The following is a 19,696-nucleotide window of genomic DNA, read 5'->3' as shown; positions in this document are numbered from 1 at the left end:
CCACCATCACACCCCTGTCCTCCTCTCCCCTCCCAGCTGCAGAACCTGGGCTTCTTCCCCGTGGAGGGGGTGACCATCAGGATCACCGTCCCCGTGGCCACCCGGGCGGGCAACCGGCTCCTGCTCCTCACTGACTTCCTGCTGGACCAGGTAGGAGGGATCCTCTGCCCACCTGGGGCCCTCCTGCACAGGGATGGGGTGAGGAATGCCATGGCTGAACCTCCATCCTTCTGCAGCACCTGCATGGACAGCCTTGGCTCCTGCTGGGGCTGCTCCCATTTGCATTCCCTTGGCTGGAAACACGGAAAATGGAGGTGGCCAAAGGGTTTAGTCCAGATTTTTCTCCAGGCTAAACTTCCCTCCAGTGTGCAGTGAATTCCTGAGGGTCTGGGAAGCTGGGCCTGGGGTGGGCTCCAGGCTTGAGTGAGCATGGAAAGGATGTGAGGGCTGGAGCAGCTCCTGAGCCCAGGGAAGGAGCCTGGCACAGGAGGGGCTGTCGATGGGTGGGTTTGGCCTCAATGGGCATGTTTTGAGCTGCAGCTCAGGCAAAGTCCCCGTGTCACCAGTGACACCCCAGCACACGTGGCTGCAGCCCTGGGGGGGCCTCTCTGCCAGGCTGAGTCTTGCTGGGGAGAGGCACAGAAGCCTGGAGTTAATCCAAGCAGGATGTCAGGATTTGCTCCAGTCACGTCCCCCCCAGCAGCCCCAGCTCAGTGCCAGCAAACAGCCTGGGGGTGACAGGGACCCCAGTCCCCCCAGAAAGGGGTAACAGGGACCCCACTGCCCCCAGGAAGGGGTGACAGGGACCCCCCACTGTCCCCCCAGAAAAGGGTGACAGGGACCCCCCACTGTCCCCCCCAGAAAAGGGTGACAGGGACCCCCAGTCCTCCCAGGAAGGGGTGACAGAGACCTCCCACTGTCCCCCCAGAAAAGGGTGACAGGGACCCTAGTCCCCCCAGGAGGGGGTGACAGGGACCCCTAGTCCCCCCAGGAAGGGGTGACAGGGACCCCCCACTGTCCCCAGAAAGGGGTGACAGAAACCCCCAGTCCCCCAGGAAGGGGTGACAGGGACCCCCCACTGTCCCCCCAGAAAAGGGTGACAGGGACCCCCCACTGTCCCCCCAGAAAAGGGTGACAGGGACCCCCAGTCCTCCCAGGAAGGGGTGACAAGGACCCCCCATTGTCCCCCCAGAAAAGGGTAACAGGGACCCCCAGTCCTCCCAGGAAGGGGTGGCAGAGACCCCCCACTGTCCCCCCAGAAAAGGGTGACAGGGACCCCCCACTGCTCCCAGGAAGGAGTGACAGGGACCCCAGTCCTCCCAGAAAGGGTGACAGGGATCCCCAGTCCTCCCAGAAAGGGTGACAGGGACCCCCAGTCCTCCCAGGAAGGGGAGACAGGGACCCCAGTCCTCCCAGAAAGGGTGACAGGGACCCCCAGTCCTCCCAGGAAGGGGAGACAGGGACCCCAGTCCTCCCAGAAAGGGTGACAGGGACCCCCAGTCCTCCCAGGAAGGGGGCACAGGGACCCCCAGTCCTCCCAGGAAGGGGGCACAGGGACCCCCATGCCCCCCAGGAAGGGGGCACAGGGCAGGACAGGGGAGGTGGCTGTGTCCATGCCCCTGCCCAGAGCCCACCAGTCTCTCCCACAGGAGAACACGACCTGCAGCATCTGGGGGAACACCACGGACTATGGTGGGACACCAGCTGAGGAGGACCTGTCCCACACCCCACACCTGGTAGGCACCTCCATGGGGCTCATCCTGCACCTGGGCTGGCCCCAACCCAGGGAGGACACCCTGGAACTGGGATGTTCCATGGGGCTCATCCTGGATCTGGGCTGGCCCCAACCCAGGGAGGACATTCTGGAACTGGGATGTTCCATGGGGCTCATCCTGGATCTGGGCTGGCCCCAACCCAGGGAGGACACCCTGGAACTGGGATGCTCCATGGCCACAGTTGAGGACAAGCACAGGGTGTCTCCACTGGGGTGTTGTGGTTCTCCCTGCCCTCAGTGTGTGCCAGGGGTGGATCCCAAAGGGTTTTGTCCCTTGCCCAGTGATGCCCTCACCCCTCACCTGTCCCCCTGCAGAATCACAGCAACTCTGACGTGGTTTCCATCGACTGCAACGTGAAATTGGCCCCTGGTGAGGAGATGAACCTGCACTTGCGTGGCAACCTGTGGATGAAGTCTCTGAAAGCAGTAAGGACACACGTGGATTTTGAGGAGAAATCCCCCAAAGGAGCCTTCATGTCCCAAAAATGTCCTGCAATTCCTTCCCTTCCAGGAAGCCTCATGTGGAGGGTGTTTTTTGTAGCCAAAACCCACTTATTCTATTGCATCCAGCATCCCACACAGCTGGAATTTAATCCCATACCTAATTAATTCATGCAAATTTACTTCATTTAAGAAGTCCTTTAGGCTGCAATTCAACCACATTCCTTGCTTGACCTGCATCCTCCCCTCCCATCAGCATTCCTGAGGGATGCAAAGCCACAGGGGGAGCAAAGGCAGGGAGGGGGGCACCCAGGTGGGGTGGTGGGTCCTCTGCCAGGTGTGGTGCTCACCTGCAGCCCCTCTTTGTGCAGCTGAAGTTCAAGTCACTGAAGGTCACCGTGAACGCTGCGCTGCAGCGACGCTTCGGGAGCCCCTTCGTGTTCCGGGAGGAGGATCCCACCCGCCAGGTGAGCCCAGCTGGGATGGGCACAGGGAGCCAGAGCTCTGGGGCACAGCAACACCCTGCTCTGAGCCCAGTGGGGGAAACACTGTGGGTGGCAGAGGGGCTGGAGCCATGCTGGGCACTGAGCTCCTCAGAGCCCAGGGAGACTCGGTGCAGTCGTGGCCAGAGCCAGGAACCTCCAGTGCTGGCACTGCCAGATCCAGCCAGGAAAACCTGAGCCAAGGCACTGGGGCAGGACTCCCAGAGCTGGGGGTGCTCAGTACACCCACCAAGTAGGGAAAAGACCGTGGGTGGCAGAGGGGCTGGAGCCATGCTGGGCACTGAGCTCTGCAGAGCCCATGGAGACTTGGTGCAGTCGTGGCCAGAGCCAGGCACCTCCAGTGCTGGCACTGCCAGATCCAGCCAGGAAAACCTGAGCCAAGGCACTGGGGCAGGACTCCCAGAGCAGGGGGTGCTCAGTATTCCCACCGTGCCCTCCATCCCTGCCCAGCCCAGCCTGGTTTGGTGCTCTCTCCTCACAGATCACATTTGAGATCTCCAAGCCTGAGGAGTCGCAGATTCCCATCTGGATCATCCTGGGGAGCACCTTAGGAGGTCTCCTGCTCCTGGCCCTGCTCGTCCTCGTGCTCTGGAAGGTGAGCAGCCCCTGAGCCACCTGTGTTGGGGGCTCAGAGGAGACCCCCATGCTTGGACAGTCCCCTTGGCCCCACAGCCCCCAGGGCACCTCAGCACCACCAGGAACCACCAAAAGCTCCTCCCTACTCTTTCCTCTTCCATATTATTTATATCCAGGAGATATCCTACTAAAGGAAAGACACTTCCCAGCAATGCACTGGAGTAATGGGGGGTTTTGTTTCTCTTCCCTCCCCACAGCTGGGATTCTTTAAGAGCGGGAGCCGCAGGCGAGCGGCGGAGCGGGAGCAGCATTCCCAGGGGCTGGAATGACACTGCCAGGGCCAGGAGCCCCCCGTGCCCCCTCCCAGCCCCTCGCCAGCTGCAGAGCAGGAGGTCACCTTGAGGGGATTTGGGTGCTGAGCTTGGGTTTGCACCGAAAGGAGAGAACACCCCTTTGTGTGACATCACCTGAACTGGTCCAAAAGCCTGGAAACACACCAAAAAAACCCCACCCCTCTTCATGCCACGGCAAGAGGAGCTTCCAGCTGGGTCTGCAAGGAGGTGGCAGCGCCACAGGGGACGAGGGGCCACCCAAGCGCCGTGTCCCACCAGCGGGGACAAACCAGGGGGCTGCAACACCCCTTAAAGTAACAATATCCATGAAAAAAAAAGGATTGCTCTTTCCCCTGGCAGGGCTGGAGCACTCCCTGGGCTTTGCTGGCCACAACGCTCAAACTGCCTTCGTTAAGCGGAGTAATTAGGTGGAGGTTTTAATTAGCCACCTTCTGAATGCACTGAATGGAACCAGAGCGAGTTAAAGCACCTTAATGCAAAGCTCCCGTGTCCAGCTGTACATAGTCATTGTAAAGGAGAAAAAACAAATGAAAAATTATTAAAAATAAAGATAATTCCAAGCAGTTTGATGTGTTTTCTCCCAAGGAGCAGTTTGGGAGAGCTGGTGGCCAGCCAGGGCCCTCCTGTCTCATCCCTGGGCAGACGTGGTGCCACCCAAAGCCACGCTCAGAGCTGGGGACAGGAACGTGTCCCGGAGCATCCCGGAATTATTTATGCTGATGTTAATTTTATGGATTGATGGATGGATGGAAGGAAAGCAGGTGTGGGCCAGCGGTGGGATGAAGGTGGTTAAATACTGTCCTGGTATTTTTTTGAGGATTAAAAATACAGTATTTTCAAACCAACCAGGCTCTGCTGCCCTTTTGTGCCAACTCAGTTCTCAGTTACCGGGCTGGGGACCAGGGGGTGCCCTCATCCCTCTGGGATACAAGGCAGGAAAACAGGACACAGCACTTTGTTCTTGTGGGATGTGAGGTTTCTCCAGCCTGGTTTTAAAGGGGTGCTCAGTTGGGCTGAGCAGCCAGGGAGGTTTTGTGAGCCCAGAGGAGGATCTGCTGCAGAACCAGCCCAAACATTATTTAAAGGGAGGGGAAAAGCCCAAACTGGGATTTTTCCCTGCTGGAATCCCCACCTGGAGCGGGAATTCCTCCTGGCCGAGTTTCTGGCTGGGTGGAAACATATATATGTGTATATGTGTGTATTAGTGTGTGGAAATAAATAGTGTGTACAGATACATACACGTGTGTGTGTCTGTGTATATACACGTGTGTGTACATGTGTGTGTGCACATACATGTGGGTATATCCCAAAGCCCTTGCACGTGCAGACAGGCACATACATGTGTGTCCATGTATATACATGTGTGTGTACATGTGTGTGCACATACATGTATGTACATCCCAGAGCTCCTGCACATGCAGACAGGCACATACACGTGTGTCCATGTATATACATGTGTGTGTACATGTGTGTATTAACCCTTGTGTGCACATACATGTGTGTCCATGTATATACATGTGTGTGTTTGTGTGTGTGTGCACAAACCTGTGTGTGCACATACATGTGTGTCCATCCCAAAGCTTCTGCACGTGCAGACAGGCACATACATGTGTGTCCATGTATATACATGTGTGTGTGTGTGTATAAATCTGTGTGTGCACATACATGTGTGTCCATCCCAAAGCCCCTGCACAAGCAGACAGGCACATATATGTGTGTCCACGTATATACATGTGTGTGTATTAACCCTTGTGTGCACACACATGTGTGTCCATCCCAAAGCCCCTGTACATGCAGACAGGCACACACACGTGTGTCCATGTATATACATGTGTGTGTTTCTGTGTGTATTAACCCTTGTGTGCACATACATGTGTGTCCATGTATATACATGTGTGTGTACACATGTGTGTATAAACCTGTGTGTGCACATACATGTGTGTCCATGTATATACATGTGTGTGTACACATGTGTGTATAAACCTGTGTGTGCACATACATGTGTGTCCATCCCAAAGCTCCTGCACATGCAGACAGGCACATACATGTGTGTCCATGTATATACATGTGTGTGTTTCTGTGTGTATTAACCCTTGTGTGCACATACATGTGTGTCCATGTATATACATGTGTGTGTATAAACCTGTGTGTGCACATACATGTATGTACATCCCAGAGCTCCTGCACATGCAGACAGGCACACACACATGTGTCCATGTATATACATGTGTGTGTTTCTGTGTGTATTAACCCTTGTGTGCACATACATGTGTGTCCATCCCAAAGCCCCTGCACATGCAGACAGGCACACACACGTGTGCCTGTGTGTTGCAGACACGTGTGTGCACAAACACACACACAGACACAGCTCTCCCTGCACGCCCCTGCCCTCCCTCCCTGCTCAGCGTGGGCTGCTCTGGGCTCAGCTCAGCTCACTGGGGTTATTTTTAAAAGCCAATGGGCTCTCAGGGAGCAGCTCCAGAGCCATAAATAAACCCCTCCTGGCAGAGGGGATGTCACTGCACTGCTCTGCCCGGGAATGGAGCACCTGCAGGGCTGAGGAATCATCTCAGGAGCTTGAGTAACTCCCACAAAGAGCAGGGGCAACGCTGCAGCTTTTAATGCCTGGAAAATTCCAGACTAAGGGGAGGGAAGGGCTTGGGCTGTGATGGATCTGCTGCAGCCCACAGAAATGACCAGTCTGCTCCAAGTCCCACCTGGTCTTGGACACTTCCAGGGATGGGGCAGCCACAGCTTCTCTGGGAACCTGTTCCTCAACCTGCTCCTGAAGCCACAACACCCAGCTCTGATCCCCAGAGAAACGTGAAGAGCTCTGAGTCAATTCCACATTCAATGTTTATTTATTTGTCATACAAATAGAAACGTGTGCCCAAATCTCGCCTTAAAGTTCTACCCGGATTGTTTAAAAAAAAAACCCCTACAGAACATTCTCTCATCATCTGACAGTTAAAAAGCTGTGTTTAAAACAACCAGATTTTCAGTAGCCTGTCAAAACAAGTGTCGTTTCACTGCTGGAGCATCTGCAACTTCTACGGAGGAGAAGCACATTCTCGAGCCACAGAATTATTGTACAATCAGCTGCTTATCATAGAAGACTTTTTATGATAGGACAATTTTGTAAAAATCAGTGTTAATAGAGATTTTCCTAATGAAAGGAGTAAAAATCAGGAAAACCCCTCGAGTCCAATTCAGGGAGGCACAGACTCCACACTGCTTGGAAAAGCCAGTTCAAGGAAGACTCTCTTTGGCTGCCCCGTTAGGAAGATACAGCATTTGGAACCCAAGAGTGCAGTTCTACATCCTTTGAGTCAAAAAAAAAGGTGCGTGTTGATCATTGGAACAACATAAAGGAAACAAGTTCAAAGCATTTTGAAATGTTGGGACACACACAAACACAAATACCCTATCCATTCTCTAGGTAGCCATGCATGATCTTTATATAATGAGCAACAAAGCTACAGAAAAAGAAACGATGATTTCGGGTGTTTTCGGTCAAGTGCAAGTTTTCAGTTCAAAGGTTCTTCAGTACTTACTGCAGTAGTGTAAAAGAAGGGCTTGGTAACTCAACTAGCACTAGGAAAATGTACCAGAGCTAAATTCCAACCTGTATCTCCTAACAGAGCATCCCCCACGTCTGTAGCTGTTGGTAACTGCTGTTTGAAATTTAATTCAAAATAAAATGGAACTTTCAAACGTTACCAACATCTTCAGCACAACCTGAAAGGCATAAAGAGATGGTGAGGTATGAGAGCACCGAACTGCTCTGGGTGTCCAGACTTCACTTTTAACCAACTACCACAGAATTCCCAATCTGTCTTTCCCACCTCACTCCAAGGAGTGTTAAAACCTGCGAATGGTGAGTGGAGATGTGGATTGGAAACAAAACATTCTACAGGAGTTACATGGGGATTCTTTTCACTTTGTTTATAAAACCAAGAGGTAACGACGTGATTCTTTTAACCAAAAGAAACAACCAAAACCTCAAACATCAGATTCGACTACAGGAAAATGATGTGGCTTTTTTAACCCCCCACTTCCTAAATCTGCACGAGAACTGAGGCTGCAGATTGAACCCAGAGGAACCCAAAAGCAAAGGAACAGAACAAAACAACTTCACGTATATTCTGCTGCCTGGTGTTGTCCCGGGGTAGCACCACCACGAAAGGTTTGACACGGCCTAGTGGAACTTCACAAACTCCTCCAGAGTTCTGGGGATCTGGTTTTGGTAGCTGATGTTGTAGATCCGCACGGCGCGGGCAGCCAGGCACTTGAGACTCAGCTTCATTTGAGTTTTAAGGAGTATTTCGGACACCCCGGTGGTACTTTTATCCAGAGGGGTTTTCTTCTGCTTGTTGGTCATGTCCGTGTGAGCCCCGGCCTCCACCAGGCTGATGATGATGGAATGCAACGTCAAGAAGTCGCTGATGGGCCGGTGGTACTGCACGATGATGTGCAGGGGGCTGTTGCCCTCGTTGTCCACAGCGTTGACGTCGGCGCCGCAGTCCAGCAGCAGTTTGGTGACCAGGGCGTTGGGGAAGCTGCAGACATCGTTGGTGTGGAAGTCGTCCACGGGGGTGCCGGAGTTGACGGCGTGGTGGAGCAGGCTGGAGCCGTCCCGGGTCCGCGGGTCCAGCTGGATCAGGTTGTAGATCTGCTTGTTGATGCGCGACTGGTCCTCGTCGCTGCACTGGGTCTTGGTGGAGATGCAGACCAGGTAGAGGAAGGTGAAGATGTTGCACTCGTAGTTGTCCAGGGCCGTGTGGATGTCGGAGTCCTGCGTGGTTTTGATCCGGGACATGCCTTGTTCTATCTCCAGGACGCTGCACCGCAGGACGCTCTCGATGTCCTTGGCTTTGACGGGCTCGTTCAAGTGGATCATCTGGGAAAAGACCTGAGCAAACCTCAGGAGGTCCTTGTGGGTGTTCCTGTTGCCTTTCTGCCTCAGGTGCAAGGCGTGGAGCCACAGCTTGATGCACTGCTCAAACTCCATGTTATCCGCATAAACCGCGCCCCGGTAAATGATGGGGTGAGAAACGTCGATATTGTCCGAGCCCAGAATCCTCTCCCGCACAATGAGGCCTTCCATGTGAAGGGCATCTCTGTCCTGCCTAATGGACTCTAATTCCTGAGGGGTCCTGCATTCAGTCCTGTTCCCATAAGCTTCGATCTGTGGAAGAACCTCCTTCTCGATGACGCTCTCGCTGTCCCGGTACCTCTCCAGCATCGCTAAATATAAATAGTGGTAAGTCTTCAATATATCATAGTTTTCTCTGTCATTGGCAAAGGAGGCCCCCAGGAGCTCCAGAGCCTCAATCCTGCTCCTCCTGTCGCAGTCGGCGTGCGCCAGCAGCAGCTCCACCACGTCGGCCTTGCAGCTCTCGGCGGCCACTTTCAGCGGGGTCATGCCGTGCCCGTTGACCATCATGGCCGCCTTCCACCTGACCAGCTCCCGGACGATCTCCAGGTGCCCGGCCTCGGCCGCGAAGTGCAGGGCGGTGGCCCCGCAGTGGGCCTTGGCGTTGGGGTCGGCGCGCTGCTCCAGCAGGTACCGCACCACGTCCGTGTGGCCCTTGTAGGCCGCGATCATCAGGCAGGTGTTGTCGTACTTGTTGGCGATGCTGATGTTGGCGTTGTTCTCCACCAGGTACTTGACGATGTCCAGCCTGCCATCGAAGCACGCCGCCCGCAGCGGGGTCGAGTTGGTCACCGTGGTGTGGTTCACGTTGGCGCCGTGGCTCACCAGCAGCTTCACCACCTCGAAGTGGCCGGCGCCGGCCGCGCACCAGAGCGCCGTGGCACCGTCGATGACGAAGCTGCCAACGGGAGGACAGGAACGGGCAGTTAAAGTGATGCTGTGCCAGGAGCGCCCCAGCCACGCCACGGGCACACACACACACACCCAGCCATCAACAGGGGGGCTACAGCCACCCCAATTCTGCACTCAAAGGGAGCACCGAGACCAAAGGATGAGGCTGAGCACACAGACCCACCCCAGGAAGGAGGGGAGCAAAGTGGAGCTTCAAAGCAGCCAAAGGATTGGGCCACAATTCCACCAGTACTTCCCAGGCTGCTTTGAAGATCCCACCTACAAGCTCCAGCCCTCAGTCCATGGAGACCTGGAAAGAAGAGTTACAAGGACTGGGAAGAAGAGTTACAAGGACTGGGAAGAAGAGTTACAAGAACTGGGAAGAAGAGTTACAAGAACTGGGAAGAAGAGTTACAAGAACTGGGAAGAAGAGTTACAAGAACTGGGAAGAAGCGCTACAAGAATTGGAAAAAAGTTACAAGAATTGGGAAGAAGCGCTACAAGAATTGGAAAAAAGAGCTACATGAATTGGAAAAAAGAGTTACATGAATTGGAAAAAAGAGTTACATGAATGGGAAAAAAGAGTTACATGAATTGGAAAAAAGAGTTACATGAATGGGAAAAAAGAGTTACATGAATGGGAAAAAAGAGTTACATGAATTGGGAAGAAGCATTACAAGAATTATCACTTTGATGCCTCAAACTGAGCCATTAAAGAACAAGAAAAAGCTTTGAATGGATGTATTGACACAAAAAAACAAGCTCAGTCATGAATAACAGTCCAGACACACAAACACCAGCCCTGGCAGCAAAACTGGCTTCAAAATTTCTTATCACTTCCCTTTTTGTCTCTCCCTGAGCTGCAAAACTGCCACTGTTTCCGTTGCTGCTCCTTACTCAGAGCCTGTGCCATGACCCAGCCCAGCAGTTACACACATGGAACTCTGGGAAGAAAATAAAACTTAAAAAGCAGAAGTTGTGGACTGTTCCAGAGATTTACACCACAGTGGGAGTGGGAAATGAGGGGACAGGCTGCTGTTTGGGAAGCTGTTTTCATTCCCCAAGCCAGCACAGCATAACTCCAAAGATAAAGGCTGATGTGCTTCCCATTCCTGGTTTTTGAAGCAGGATTGACATGCAGAACAGGCACCATTCCCACTGCAGTCAAGAAATGCCCAAGGCAAGTCCCAGACCACTGAGGAGGGACAAATATTTCCACATGCACAAACAGCCACATTTCCCAAAGTTAAAATACCATAAAACACCAGCTTAACTTTCACCTTCCCAGTGGGTTTTATCAATTGATGAAGCTCTCAGAGCTCTGCAGTGAGAGCTGTGGCTGTTGGTAAACCCAACACCTCCAGACAACGCTCCAGAGGCTGTTTGAGAGCTCCCTGGCCTGCAGACAAAATTCACACTCAGAAGTTCCTTATTTTGCTAAAAATCCCACTAAAATCCTTCTATATTAAAAGAGAAGGAAAGCCAAGGGACAGGATTTGGTAACCAACATGAGGGAATTTGCTGGTGCACTAAAGCTCCAAGAGACAAGCTGGAGCCCAGGCAAGGGGAGCTGCTGTGCCACCTTATCTGAGGCTCGACAACCCCACGGGGTCACATGTCCCTCCTCCTCTGCCACTGTGCCCATTGTGCCTCACACAGCACCTCCTTTAATCTGTGCCAGGCTCTGGCAGCACATCCCCACCCCAGCAAGGCACAGACTCAGCAGCAGAGCATCTGCTGTCTGTCAACAGGAGCCTTTCCATCCGCGGGATTTGGGGCAAACCTCAGCCAAGGAATTCTCAACCAGTTTCTGCTTGGGGGAAAAAAAAGGCTGGGAGGGAAAAGGAAGAAAGCAAATCCCAAAGCACACGGGGAAGGGGGTTCCTCCTGCTGCATTTGGTGTGCAAGAACTGAGCCAGCCTTTCCCTGGGCCAGGGGCAGCTGCTCAGGTGGAACTCAGGGTGACACAGAGGGCAGACCCCAGTGCAGACCCCACCTTGCCCGGTGTTTGCCGTGACTGCCCTCCCTGTGCCACCACCTCAAGCTGTCCCAAACACCTCCTGCATTGCTCAGCCTCATGTCTGACGCTGACACAAAGGTGAGAACTTGAGGAGCACTCTGGGAGGTTCCAAAACCAACGCTGCTCCTCCCTCCTGCCGTGGCAGTGCAGCACCCAGGGAGCCTGGGGGTTCTCCAGGGGGCTTCTGCACCAGCACCACTGCCCTGGTGGGTCCCAGCTGAGGGCCTGGCACCATCTTCCCTCCACTGCCTCCCTTTGGGAGGCCCCCGGCCATCCCATGTGCTGGCCACCAGCAGGGAGGAAGGAATGTTGCTTGGGATGTCTGGGCTGGACACTGAAAACCCTCAATTTGGGTAAACAAAGGGGTGGGTCGTGGTGTCCAAGTACCACCCAACCTTCATCCTGCTCCTCATGTGCAGGTACCACCCTGGCCTGACCCAACCCAGGGGTGCAGGTGCCACCACCCTGCCCTGATCCCAACCCAGGGGTGCAGGTACCACTGCCCTGCCCTGATCCCAACCCAGGGGTGCAGGTACCACCCGGCCCTGATCCCAACCCAGGGGTGCAGGTACCACTGCCCTGCCCTGCCCCAAACCCAGGGGTGCAGGTACCACCACCCTGCCCTGATCCAAACCCAGGGGTGCAGGTACCACCCTGCCCTGCCCTGCCCCAAACCCAGGGGTGCAGGTGCCACCACCCTGCCCTGATCCCAACCCAGGGGTGCAGGTGCCACCACCCTGCCCTGATCCCAACCCAGGGGTGCAGGTGCCACCACCCTGCCCTGATCCCAACCCAGGGGTGCAGGTGCCACCACCCTGCCCTGATCCCAACCCAGGGGTGCAGGTGCCACCACCCTGCCCTGATCCAAACCCAGGGGTGCAGGTACCACTGCCCTGCCCTGATCCAAACCCAAGGGTGCAGGTACCACCACCCTGCCCTGATCCAGCTCCAGGTGTCCACAGCATTAGTGCCCAGTGTGTACCTGATGTACGTCTGGTGTGTACCCATGCCCAGTGTGTGCCTGGTGCCCATGCCCGGTGACCACCCATGGCCATGGCCATGCCTGTGCCCGGTGTGCGCCCAAACCCATGCCTGGTATGTGCCCATGCCTGCTGTGTGCCTGCTGTGTGCCCAGTCTGTGCCTGCTGTGTGCCTGCGCCCGGTGTGTGCCCATGTCTAGTGCCTATGCCTGGTATGTGCCCATGCCCACTGTGTGCCTGGTGTGTGCCCATGCTCACCCCCAGAGTCCATGCCCGGTGTGTGTTCACGCCCAGTGTGAGCCCGTGCCCGGTGTGTGCCCATGCCCATCCCTGGACTCCATGCCCATGCACGATGTATGTCCATGCCCAGTGTGTGCCCATGCCCGCTGTGTGCCTGGTGTGTGCTCACACCCATCCCTGGAGTCCATGCCTGGTGTGTGCCCATGCCCAGTGTGAGCCCGTGCCCGGTGTGTGCCCATGCCCGATGTGTGCCTGGTGTGTGCACATGTCCATGCCCGCTGTGTGCCTGGTGTGTGCTCATACCCATCCCTGGAGTCCATGCCTGGTGTGTGCCCATGCCCAGTGTGAGCCCGTGCCCGGTGTGTGCCCATGCCCGATGTGTGCCTGGTGTGTGCCCATGTCCATGCCCGCTGTGTGCCTGGTGTGTGCTCATACCCATCCCTGGAGTCCATGCCTGGTGTGTGCCCATGCCCAGTGTGAGCCCGTGCCCGGTGTGTGCCCATGCCCGATGTGTTCCCATACCCATCCCTGGTGCCCATGCCCGCTGTGTGCCCACACCCAGTGCCCATGCCTGCTATGTGCCCATGCCCATGCCCGGTGCCTGTGCCCGCTGTGTGCCCACACTCAGTGCCCATGCCCGGTGTGTGCCCATGGCCCGTGCCCGGTGCCCATGCCCGCTGTGTGCCCGTGCCCAGTGTGTGCCCATGCCCGATGCCCGGTGCCCGTGCCCGGTGTGTGACCACACTCAGTGCCCATGCCCGGTGTGTGCCCATGCCCCGTGCCCGTGCCCGCTGTGTGCCCATGCCCGCTGTGTGCCCACACCCGGTGCCCATCCCCGGTGCCCGGTCCCCATGCCCGCTGTGTGCCCATCCCCGGTGCCCGGTGCCCATGCCCGGTGTGTGCCCATGCCCGGTGTGTGCCCATGCCCGGTGTGTGCCCACACCCGGTGCCCGTGCCCGGTGCCCATGCCCGCTGTGTGCCCGTGCCCGGTGTGTGCCCACACCCGGTGCCCGTGCCCGGTGCCCGTGCCCGGTGTGTGCCCATCCCCGGTGTCCGGTGCCCATGCCCGGTGTGTGCCCATGCCCGCTGTGTGCCCATGCCCGCTGTGTGCCCGTGCCCGGTGTGTGCCCATCCCCGGTGCCCGGTGCCCATGCCCGGTGTGTGCCCGTGCCCGGTGTGTGCCCATCCCCGGTGCCCGGTGCCCATGCCCGGTGTGTGCCCGTGCCCTCCGCGTGCCGCTCTGGCTCACGTACCCGTCGAAGCGGACGGTGCCGGTCTGCTGTGTGTGCACCCGGTAGTGCTCGAGCAGCAGCCGGACCACCTTGGCGTGGCCGTTCCTGGCGGCGATGATGAGCGGCGTGGAGCGCTGCCCGCCGTGCTGGCTCACGTAGCCCAGCAGGTACTTGATGTCGCTCTCGGAGCGGTTGAGCAGCAGCGCGGCCAAGGTGAGCACTCGGCCCTCGCTCGCCGCCTTGTACACGTACCCGGCCAGCCCCTCCATGGCCGCCCGGCCCCGGCCCCGGCCCCGCGCCCGCCGCCCGGCCCGCTCCGTCCTGCCGCGCCGCACCTCGGCCCGCACATGCGGCCGCCCCGGGGCCCCGGCGGGACCCGCTCCGGGACCGGCCCCGCCACCGGCACCGGGACTGGCACCGGCACCGGGACCCGCACCGGGACCCGCACCGGGAGGCACCGCCGGCCCGGCCCCGCCGCCGCCCCGGAACAGGAACGGCAGCGCCGCCCCGGCCCGGCCCGGCCCGGCCCCGCCGGCAACCGCGGCCGAGACGGCGCGTTCCGAGCGGCGGCGGCAGCGCGGGGGGCACCGGGGACGGGGCTGGGGAACGGCAGCGTGAGGGGGGCACGGGATGGCAGGAGAGAGGGGCGGCACCGAGTCACGGGATTACAGAGTCACAGGGGCACGGAATTACAGAATTACAGGCACGGAATAACAGAATTGCAGAGTTCTGGAATCATGGGATTACAGAGTTCTGGAATCACGGGATTACAGAGTCACAGGGGCACGGAATTACAGAATTACAGGCAGGGAATAACAGAATTGCAGAGTTCTGGAATCACGGAATTACAGAGTCACGGAATTACAGAATTACAGGCACGGAATAACAGAGTTACAGAGTTCTGGAATCACGGAATTACAGAGTTCTGGAATCACGGAATTACAGAGTTCTGGAATCACGGGATTACAGAGTCACAGGGGCACGGAATTACAGAATTACAGGCAGGGAATAACAGAGTTACAGAGTTCTGGAATCACGGAATTACAGAGTTCTGGAATCACGGAATTACAGAGTCACGGAATTACAGAATTACAGAGTTCTGGAATCATGGGATTACAGAGTCACAGAGGCACAGAATTACAGAGTCACAGAATAACAGAATTACAGAGTTCTGGAATCACGGAATTACAGAGTCACGGAATTACAGAATTACAGAGGCACGGAATAACAGAATTACAGAATTCTGGAATTACAGAGTCACAGAATAACAGAATTACAGAGTTCTGGAATCACGGAATTAGAGAGTCACAGAATTACAGTCACAGAATAACAGAATTACAGAGTCACGGAATAACAGAGTTACAGAGTTCTGGAATCACGGGATTACAGAGTCACAGAATTACAGAATTACAGAGTTCTGGAATCACAGGATTACAGAGTCACAGAATTACAGAGTCACAGAATAATAGAACTATGGAGTTCTGGAATTACAGAGTCACAGAATAACAGAATTACAGAGTTCTGGAATCATGGGATTACAGAGTCACAGAATAACAGAACTATGGAGTTCTGGAATTACAGAGTCACAGAATAAGAGAATTACAGAGTTCTGGAATTACAGTCACAGAAAAAAAGCATTACGGAATTACAGAGTCAAAAAATTATGGAATGACAGAGTTCTAGAATCACAGAATTCCAGAGGCACAGAATAGCAGAGTTCTGGAATTAAAGAGTCACAGAATTATGGAATTGTAGAATTAAAGAGTTACAGAATCACAGAATTATGGAATGACAGAGTTCTAGAATCACAGAGTTAGAGAGTTCCAGAATAACAGAATTCGAGTCACAAAATTACAGAGTTCCAGAATAAGAGAATTGGAGTCACAGGATAAGAGAGTTAAGGAATTACAGAGTCACAGAATGATGGAATTACAGAATTAGAGAGTCACAGAATTACAGAGTTCCAGAATAACAGAATTAGAGTCACAGAATAACAGAATTACAGAATTACAGTCACAGAATTATGGAATTACAGAATAACAGAATTAGAGATTCCCAGAGTAATGGAATTACAGAATTATGGAGTCACAGAAGAACAGAGTTATGGAATCACAGTCCCAGGGCCTGGAGCAGCCCCCCCAGCTCCCCCAGCCCAGCCTGCCAGGCTGGCACTGCCCGTGGGTGGCACAGGATCACACACCCCCTCCTGAGCTGCACAGTCACTGCCTTATCTTGTAATTCCACTGTGGAATCGTTCCTGCTTGGAGTAGCCCTGCCAGCCCCCTGGAGCCCACCCTGTGCCCGATGCCCACCTTGGCAAAGCCCTCCCAGCCCCTGGAGCCCACCCTGTGCCCGATTCCCACCTTGGCAAAGCCCTGCCAGCCCCTGGAGCCCACCCTGTGCCCGATTCCCACCTTGGCAAAGCCCTGCCAGCCCACAGAGCCCACCCTGTGCCCAATGCCCACCTTGGCAAAGCCCTCCCAGCCCCTGGAGCCCACCTGTGCCCAATGCCCACCTTGGCAAAGCCCTCCCAGCCCATGGAGCCCACCCTGTGCCCGATGCCCACCTTGGCAAAGCCCTGCCAGCCCATGGAGCCCACCCTGTGCCCAATGCCCACCTTGGCAAAGCCCTCCCAGCCCCTGGAGCCCACCCTGTGCCCAATGCCCACCTTGGCAAAGCCCTCCCAGCCCCTGGAGCCCACCCTGTGCCCGATGCCCACCTTGGCAAAGCCCTCCCAGCCCCTGGAGCCCACCCTGTGCCCGATGCCCACCTTGGCAAAGCCCTCCCAGCCCCTGGAGCCCACCCTGTGCCCTGCCAGCCCCTGGAGCCCACCCTGTGCCCGATGCCCACCTTGTCCCCCAGCCCAGAGCACTCAGTGCCACGGCCAGTCCTGCCTTGGGCACCTCCAGGGCTGGGCACTCCAGACCTCCCTGGAAAGGCAATTCCAATGTATAACAACCCTTTCCAAGCAGAAATTCCAGAAACTCAGGTGGCCCCTTCCCTGGCCCAGCCTGGGGCCATTCCCTCTCCTCCTGTCCCTGTTCCCTGGAGCAGAGCCCGACCCTCCTGTCAGGGAGTTGGGGAGAGTGAGAAGGTCCCCCCTGAGCCTCCTTTTCTCCAGCTGAGCTGCTTCTGTTCCCCTCCCCTGGGCCTGCAGTGCTGTCCAGCTGTCCCTGTACTGCCCATCCCTGCCCTCCACACAGGGACTGGCCCCAGGCTGGCCTTTCTGACCCTGCTTTGGTTGGGCTGGTTCTGGTTCACTTGGGCTGGGGAGGGTTGGACTGGGTTGAGGTGGGATGAGTTGGTTGGACTGGGTGGGTTGGATCTGGTCCAGTTGGATTTGGTTGGCTGGGCTGGGCAGGGTTGGGTTGGGTTCTGTTGGGATGGGTTGGTTGGACTGGGTGAGTTAGGCTGGGTTGGGCTCAGCCAGGCTCAGTTGGGCTGGAACTTGTTCAGTTGGATTGGGTGGGTTGGCCCGGGCTGGGTTCACCTGGCCTGGGTCAGGTTGGGTTGGGCTGGGCTGGGTTCACCTGGACTTGGTTGGGTTGGGTTGGGTTAGGTTGGACTGGGCTGGGTTCACCTGGATTTAGTTGTGTTGGACTGGGCTGGGTTCAGCCAGGATGGGTTGGATTGGGTTCAGCTGGGCTGGATCTGGTTCAGTTGAGATGGGCTGACTGGGCTGGGCTGGGCTTCCTTTTGCTTCGTTCACTCCACTGTTTGTTTTCCAACAGGGCCAGCAGCTCCTGCCCCCCCAGTCCTGCCTCCACCCCCAGCCCACCATGCCCAGCCTGGCACATGCAGGGCCTTCATCCTCAGCTTTGGGGACACCATCCCAGCCTTGCCACACGTGCATCACCTTCACCAGGAGCTCCAACAACCCACCTGGCCTCTGACAGCTCCTCTCCCCGTGCCCTCGGGAGGTGCCCCACACCAGGATGGGCCACCTGAGCCCACCAGTGACCTGATCCCAGTCCCAGCCACCGTCTGCCAGGGCATTGTCCTGCCAGGGATCTGCTCTCAGCCCTATGAATAGTTAATGCAGAGCCATGAAACAGGAGCTGCAGCTCCCTGGGGCTGTGCATTATGGATGGCACAGCAGGGGGGCACGGCCAGGCCAGGGCAGGGGTGCCAGTCAAGGAGGGTCAGCCCTTCAGGGCCCTGTACACGTGTCGGGCACAGCAGGACAAGCAGAGTTCATGGTAAGATGGAGTGGAACCTGCTTCTGTTATCTCAACCATCTCCTGTGCTTTTCAAGGATATTTGTCTCCAGGTGCCACTCTGGGTGTCTCCTCTGGGTCAGCAGGAGTGAGGTGGGGAGGAACCCTGGAGGAGGCAGCGCTGCTGCTCCCCCTGGCAGCACCTCTGGGCAGGGCCTGGGTGGCTGTTCTGCAGCTCGGGGAGCCTCAGCAGCTCCGGTGGGTCCAGCTCCCTGTGCTCCAGACCACAATTCCTCCAGACCACAATTCCACTGTCCTGTTCCTTTCCCCAGGGACTGTCCCCAGTCACCCCTCAGTGGCCCACCATGCACATCCCAGGGCACAGAGCTGGGACAGGTCACTGTGGTCACACAGAGCCCACCTTGGGGTGCCCACCATGCACATCCCAGGGCACAGAGCTGGGACAGGTCCCTGTGGTCACACAGAGCCCACCCGGGGGTGCCCACCATGCACATCCCAGGGCACAGAGCTGGGACAGGTCCCTGTGGTCACACAGAGCCCACCCTGGGGTGCCCACCATGCACATCCCAGGGCACAGAGCTGGGACAGGTCACTGTGGTCACACAGAGCCCACCCTGGGGTGCCCACCATGCACATCCCAGGGCACAGAGCTGGGACAGGTCACTGTGGTCACACAGAGCCCACCCTGGGGTGCCCACCATGCACATCCCAGGGCACAGAGCTGGGACAGGTCACTGTGGTCAGACAGAGCCCACCCGGGGGTGCCCACCATGCACATCCCAGGGCACAGAGCTGGGACAGGTCACTGTGGTCACACAGAGCCCACCCGGGGGTGCCCACCATGCACATCCCAGGGCACAGAGCTGGGACAGGTCACTGTGGTCACACAGAGCCCACCCTGGGGTGCCCACCATGCACATCCCAGGGCACAGAGCTGGGACAGGTCCCTGTGGTCACACAGAGCCCACCCTGGGGTGCCCACCATGCACATCCCAGGGCACAGAGCTGGGACAGGTCCCTGTGGTCACACAGAGCCCACCCTGGGGTGCCCACCATGCACATCCCAGGGCACAGAGCTGGGACAGGTCCCTGTGGTCACACAGAGCCCACCCTGGGGTGCCCACCGTGCACATTCCAGGGCACAGAGCTGGGACAGGTCCCTGTGGTCACACAGAGCCCATCCTGGGGTGCCAAAGCCTGGTGTGACCCCTGAGCTCTCCGTGCCCAACCCCAGTCCTGGAGCTGCCCAAGGCCAGCAGTGGAAGCCAAAGGGTTTCGGTGCATCAAACCTTTTTTACTCTGAGGGTGGGCAGGCCCTGGCACAGGTTGGGCAGAGAAACTGTGGCTGCCCCATCCCTGGGAGTGTCACAGGCCAGGTTGGACAGGGCTTGGAGCAGCCTGGGCTGGTGGGAGGTGTCCCTGCCATGGCAGGAGGTGGAACAAGATGATCTTTAAGGTGCCTTCCAACCCAAACCATTCTGGAATTTACAAAACCACTTTGTCCATTAAATGGCCTGACCTGCTCTCCTTGAGCTGTGCCTTAACTCTGCTTGTTTCAGGCGTGGATGCCCC

At 56.8% G+C, this 19,696-nt stretch overlaps 2 protein-coding genes across 3 annotated transcripts in view; one reads left to right on the top strand and one right to left on the bottom strand.

Annotated features, from left to right (window-relative positions):
• ITGA11 (integrin subunit alpha 11) overlaps nucleotides 1–4,482 on the top strand; it is a 51,503-nt gene extending 47,021 nt beyond the window's left edge. For both annotated transcript variants that reach the window (XM_071568222.1, XM_071568223.1), the window contains 6 exons: nucleotides 37–150; nucleotides 1,650–1,736; nucleotides 2,090–2,200; nucleotides 2,587–2,682; nucleotides 3,200–3,313; nucleotides 3,552–4,482. In XM_071568222.1, the coding sequence (XP_071424323.1) occupies nucleotides 37–150; nucleotides 1,650–1,736; nucleotides 2,090–2,200; nucleotides 2,587–2,682; nucleotides 3,200–3,313; nucleotides 3,552–3,623 (594 nt within the window). In that variant the 3' untranslated portion in view covers nucleotides 3,624–4,482. The remainder of the gene's footprint in view (nucleotides 1–36; nucleotides 151–1,649; nucleotides 1,737–2,089; nucleotides 2,201–2,586; nucleotides 2,683–3,199; nucleotides 3,314–3,551) is intronic.
• A 2,003-nt stretch (nucleotides 4,483–6,485) lies between these two features.
• On the bottom strand, nucleotides 6,486–14,469 carry FEM1B (fem-1 homolog B). Its single transcript, XM_071568694.1, has 2 exons — nucleotides 13,968–14,469; nucleotides 6,486–9,481 (listed from the first exon to the last, which is right to left on the bottom strand). The coding sequence occupies exons 1-2, from the start codon at nucleotides 14,213–14,215 to the stop codon at nucleotides 7,846–7,848; spliced, it is 1,884 nt and encodes a 627-aa protein (XP_071424795.1). The 5' UTR covers nucleotides 14,216–14,469; the 3' UTR covers nucleotides 6,486–7,845.
• Nucleotides 14,470–19,696: the final 5,227 nt, after the last annotated feature.

The sequence above is a fragment of the Pithys albifrons genome, chromosome 13 (genome assembly GCF_047495875.1).
Source record: "Pithys albifrons albifrons isolate INPA30051 chromosome 13, PitAlb_v1, whole genome shotgun sequence".
NCBI lineage: Eukaryota > Metazoa > Chordata > Aves > Passeriformes > Thamnophilidae > Pithys > Pithys albifrons.
The sequence above is the reverse complement of the archived record's forward strand: the minus strand, read 5'-3'. Positions and strand labels throughout refer to the sequence as shown.

Bases quoted from the DNA above. Each gene is read 5' to 3' on its own strand.
- FEM1B (XM_071568694.1), bottom strand. From the start codon at position 14,215: ATGGAGGGGCTGGCCGGGTACGTGTACAAGGCGGCGAGCGAGGGCCGA. The intron at 9,482-13,967 runs GTACGTGAGCCA...TCCCGTTGGCAG, and splicing joins GGCACCGTCCGCTTCGACGG to CTTCGTCATCGACGGTGCCA.